This window comes from Selaginella moellendorffii, unplaced genomic scaffold, assembly GCF_000143415.4.
Source record: "Selaginella moellendorffii unplaced genomic scaffold, v1.0 SELMOscaffold_65, whole genome shotgun sequence".
Lineage (NCBI taxonomy): Eukaryota > Viridiplantae > Streptophyta > Lycopodiopsida > Selaginellales > Selaginellaceae > Selaginella > Selaginella moellendorffii.
The window spans coordinates 688378-693424 of NW_003314326.1; the positions used below are offsets into that span (position 1 = coordinate 688378).

A 5047-nucleotide genomic window follows, 5' to 3' on the forward strand; every position below is an offset into this window, starting at 1 on the left:
ACAATGTCACCATCCTCATGCAAACCCCCTTTTTCTCTCTTCCATTATCTGAGTTATCTTGTGTAGCTCGTTGTTGAGCTTTTGATCCTTGTTTTGCTGCCATGTCTTTCTTCCATCTTGCATCTTAACACCAAATTGATAAGCGGCTTTTGGAGTGGCTTCTTTCTGGTCGTTGTATTTAGACCATTCTTCTTCTGTCTCAAAGTCCCAGCGATGCAATCTTCCTTTAGCCTGGAGAATGAAGAACACAGTTAAAAGTAAACAAGATAAAGAAATCCTCCATTGCCACCGACGTCCATTTTCGTGAGATCCACGTCTTCATCACTGTCAACTATCTCTCTGTTGTACTCCTGGTATCCTGGGTAACACTCCGAGTAGCTCTCTGACACGAAGTTTGGATCTTTCTCGCGAGAATCAAGCTCCCTTCGCTGACGGAGCCTTTGATCGTCCTTCCAGATGACATTTAATGCTGAACCAATAAAAAACTGCCACATGGACATTGTATTGTGAGTGAAATCTGCCACAGTAACACTCACCCTTTTACGAATTGCACGCCATAAAAAAATCTTTAAGCTTTTTGAAAGAGTCGCGATGGTTCCAATGCGTGGCAGGATTTCCATAAGATTTTTGAATGAATTTTGTTTGTACACCTTTCCAGAAGTTATTTTTTTGCACAAGTGTGCAGCTGGAGATTGGCCTTTATTTCTTTCTGGGTGGCTTTCTCTATTCAGCATGTGGGATTGGCCGGCAAGGACTTCAGCAGAAGCAATCTCTCGCGCCCAATCTCTCGCTGCCCCCCCCCTCCTCCGCGGCGCAGGAGCGATGGCGGATCGTCTGCGCGCCAGGAGAATCTGTCCAATGCGGACTTCCGACGGATGGTCATGGAGACGCCACGGCGAGCTCCACCGGATGAGAGCTCTAAGGAGCAGCGCCCTAAAAAGTAAGTGTTAAGCTGCATTCCACAGGAGAACAGTCTTAAATGGATTTTCGATCCAGGAAGAATGCCGATGAGAGTGCAAAGCGTCCTCCTCGAAAGTTTCGGGCCGCCCAAGCCCAAAGACAATGAGTAAGCATTTTTCTCGCTTTCCGTTTGCTTACGCGACTTCATTGATATAGAGAGGAAAAAAAGCCGACGACGATCGAAGACATTAATTTGCCGAAGTATCGTGACCGTGCTAAAGAGCGACGCGAGGATCAAAATCCAGACTACGAACTTATGGCTGCCGCATCAGGAATTAGCAGCTTACACGCCGTAGCTCCTCCGGGAGCTGTCGATTTACAGTCAAGTAATCTGTTCTTACGTAGAATTTTCTTTTTCATGGTGGTGTGTTGTTATCCCGCAGGGCAGCTGAAAGAAGATATCCATAGCCAATAGCAAGTATCTTGGAGGTGAGTTTCACAGTTCCTTAAAATACTGCTTTTATGAACTGGTTTTGGTACAGGTGATGTCGAGCACACGCATCTGGTGAAGGGGCTGGACTACGCTCTCCTAAACAAAGTCCGGAGTGAGATTGATAAGAAACCAGAAGAATTTGAGCAGCAGGCTGAGGAAGAAATAAGGTGCAAAACTTCAATTTTGGTTTGCGTTTTCTCAGAGTACGTTTTTATTCAGGGTCCCAATAAAGTTCAATTCTCCAGCTGCGAGGGTAAAATCCTAGTTCGCTGTGAAGTTGTTCTAACCTTGAAAGAGTTCTCGCATTTTCTCAGGTGGTATACAAATGGTTGGTCAAGCCTCCAACTTCGAGCAAAACAAACGACATGTTTCTTCCGGGTATGGCCTTTGCATTTGACATGGTAAGCCTTAAATTTATTTGGTGGATATCTAAAGTTTTCCGGAAATTCCAGGAAGAAATGACACACCATATTCCTACCATTGTGTACCGAAGCAAGGATGACTGTCCTACACCCGAGGTAAGCAAGAAGATAAGTGAGAGTTGTATTTACAGTGTTTTCCTTTCGATTTCACGCAGGAATTTGTGACTGTGGGAGTGGACATGGTTGTCTTAGATAGAATATCCAAAATCATGGCTTATTTGAAGCTGGGAGCTTCCAGTAAGGTGAGAGAGCTCGTTTGTTTTTTGTCTTAGCTAAAATCTCTAAGAGTTTCTTTATTTCCCAGGCCTCAAAGAAAAAGAGAAGAGACAAATCCAACTCGTAAAGTACGTTTTTTTTCATTCACTCTAAGAAGTTTCGGCCGACACTTGTTTGGCTTTCTCCAGGCACTGTAAAAGAAGAAGCGGCGGCACCACCGGTTGACGTCAAACAACCAGCGATGAGTGATGGTGATGAAGCAAAGGATATCGACACTAGCACCGTCGAAGAGGAAGCACCAAAGGCTCGAGTCGTTGAAGACGACATATTTGCAGACGCTGGTACAGAGTACGTAGTAACCATGAACGGCAGTCCTTGATCCGAGGATATGGAGGAGTCTCCACGACGGGATGGAAATGGTGGCGATTCACACTTTCAGGAGCAAAGATCACATGAAGACTGGGAACAGGCAAGCATTCTAGCTATCAGTTCTGGAAGACACCTGACTGGTTTTTCTTTACCTTCCAGGCTCCAGCGCAAGGTCCTGCGATGCCTCAGTGCGGTAGTGAGTGGCAATATTATCTTCCTTCTACTCCCGACGATCCTTCCTACGAATACTACGCCAATCAGCTTAGCGTGGAAGGAAATGCAAGCGTTCCAGCAGCAGCCATTGCTCCTGCTCCTGCAAAGGATCCTCGCTTCATGACGCAGGAAGAGAAGGACAGAGGCATGAGTTCGGTTTTCTGGCATCTATGTATAGCCCATTGTTCATATTATAATCGACCCATTGGGCCAGCATCCATGGGGTATCCATGAGGCACATATCGGTTTAAGAGACGCTTCCTTGCCTTACTGCCCTGCTTTAGTGCTCTGTTGTTCTATGCTCTGTAGAATCTGTTCTTGGCTATGGTGTAAGGGATATTTCGGGTGGTATGGAGAGCTGCGGAGCTGCTAGGGATTGATAGCAATGGCCGCAATCACAGCTTCGGATTCCAGTGTTCTGGAGCAATTCCATCACTTGTCATTGCCTTCTCCCCTGCGTTGCCATCCAGCTCGTCCCCGGCAGCTCCAGCTTGGCGACCTCCATCCTCAAGAATCGCAGTGCAAGATGGAGGAAGCAAGAGGATTCAACAATTGCCTAGACGCCGCGGCGGGTAACAATGGGAGCATCGATGGTTGCGAGCAGCACAGCGGCAGTTGGCAATGTGGGGAGGACACGGCGATGGCCGTCGATGACAATCAAGGCTGCCACACTCCCAAATTCTAGATGGAGTTAGATGGAGTTCACTTACGCTTGCTATGACACTGAGGTGTGCCAGAAAAGGATAATTCTTCTTCTTTTGCCATGAGCGCCAAGAGCAAGATGTGAGAACATAGTGCTCTAGATAAAGTAGTATGGTATGCAATTTAGTCGATTGTCCATTTGGTTTGCAACATTAACAACTGCTGGAATGCATGGGATGAATGGGTCTATGGCCCATGAATGGCTCCATTCCATACATAGCATGGGTCATTGCTATGGGCATGATGCCCCATCCAGGGCATAAGGATTGGATATTCGTAAAATATTCTATGCTTGTGTTTTTCTCACACTCATAATACACGTGGACCAATAACAGGCATACACGTGGTGTGAGTGAAATCCACCATTGTAAAATCCACCCTTTTACGAATTGCACGCTATATTTTTCCTTCCAATAATAAGTTTGGCCAAATGTACTGGAAAGGTATTTTCTTCATGTAAATGATAACCGTGCACTAACTAAACTGAGGGTGATTTCACAGTGCTGTCCAACTGCATCGAAGAGCCTGAGTCTTAATGCCAATGACCATTCTAACTTGCTTATTTTACCACCGTTAATATGCCGGCCGAGTGTTAGCACTAGGTTTCTATTGGAAGCCTACCAACAAAGCACCACATATAAAATGTAATAATATGCTGCTCCTTAATTAATCTGTCAAATATGTCACTTCAATTGTAAACAAAAATTAATCTAATTAGAATATACTAGATTATAAGTTATAAATATGTTTGGGGAAATTATAAAATTGACATATATCTAAATCATATAAAATTTTATATTTAGAAGTATCCAAGTATATCCTAGATATATCCACTCTACTCCATTATAAAATATAAGTAAAAATTGAATGCATAAAAAGATCATTCTCAATAAAATTGTAGATATAGGAACATTTTATGATAAAATAATTTTATTTTATTTCTTTTAGTCAGCAACGCTTACATTGCTTGGTTATTTATTATAATCTTGGATGGATGGAGCCACAAAGTTGCTTTGCTTGATCATGCTCATTCTTTGAAAACACTCAAAATTCCTTTGCCCACAGCAATCAAGGCAATTGATTATGATCATTAATGTAGAAACCTATCTTATTGAAGGCATTGTACAACTTCTCCCCACTGACTGTGCTCCCAACAAAAGGCATACACCCCAGTGTATTGGTAGGGATAAGTAGAAATACACTTGTTAATAATTGGGCTAATAGATGTTGGATTATTCTGGAATTTGAATTGATAAGCAACTAAATTTTGTAGAGTAAATTTATTTTAAGATGGATCACACATGAGCAAGATAGATACACTGTGAAAATTAACATTTGTTGCTCGAGAAATTTTTGGGACTTTTATATAAGAGATGTCCTAGACATTTAGCCTCTAGAGGAAAACCATCTCCATTTTGAAATTGATCAGAAAGTTAAGTGCTTACTCCTAAAAGTGATTGATAGGCCAATTTATAAAGGGAATATATTGCATACTAAAACCTTGTACCACTCACTCCACAAACGAGGCATAATAACTAGGCTTGCCATAATAGCAACACCAACTGACCTTGAAATAAGTAGGCATAGACTAACAATTGATTTTACCTATAAATCTTTAGAGAGCATAGTTCTTATGCATAAAACTATCACTATTTATACCAAACAAGGTGATAGATATACAATATTTCCCTTCACAATCTAATGAATAAAAAGCAATCTAAAAAAAAGTATT

General features: G+C 42.4%; 2 protein-coding genes across 2 annotated transcripts; both read left to right on the forward strand.

Annotated features, from left to right (window-relative positions):
* The first annotated feature begins 492 nt into the window (after positions 1–492).
* On the forward strand, positions 493–2282 carry LOC9649086 (suppressor of mec-8 and unc-52 protein homolog 2). Its single transcript, XM_024690117.1, has 11 exons — positions 493–501; positions 732–940; positions 1117–1270; positions 1356–1389; positions 1443–1560; positions 1613–1646; positions 1708–1794; positions 1846–1911; positions 1971–2057; positions 2120–2159; positions 2220–2282. Exons 1-10 carry the CDS (start codon positions 493–495, stop codon positions 2156–2158), a joined length of 837 nt encoding a protein of 278 aa, XP_024545885.1. The 3' UTR covers position 2159; positions 2220–2282.
* Positions 2283–2398: 116 nt separating this feature from the next.
* LOC112351707 (suppressor of mec-8 and unc-52 protein homolog 2-like) lies at positions 2399–3453 on the forward strand. Its single transcript, XM_024690055.1, has 2 exons — positions 2399–2500; positions 2560–3453. The coding sequence occupies exons 1-2, from the start codon at positions 2420–2422 to the stop codon at positions 2845–2847; spliced, it is 369 nt and encodes a 122-aa protein (XP_024545823.1). The 5' UTR covers positions 2399–2419; the 3' UTR covers positions 2848–3453.
* The last annotated feature ends 1594 nt before the right edge of the window (positions 3454–5047 follow it).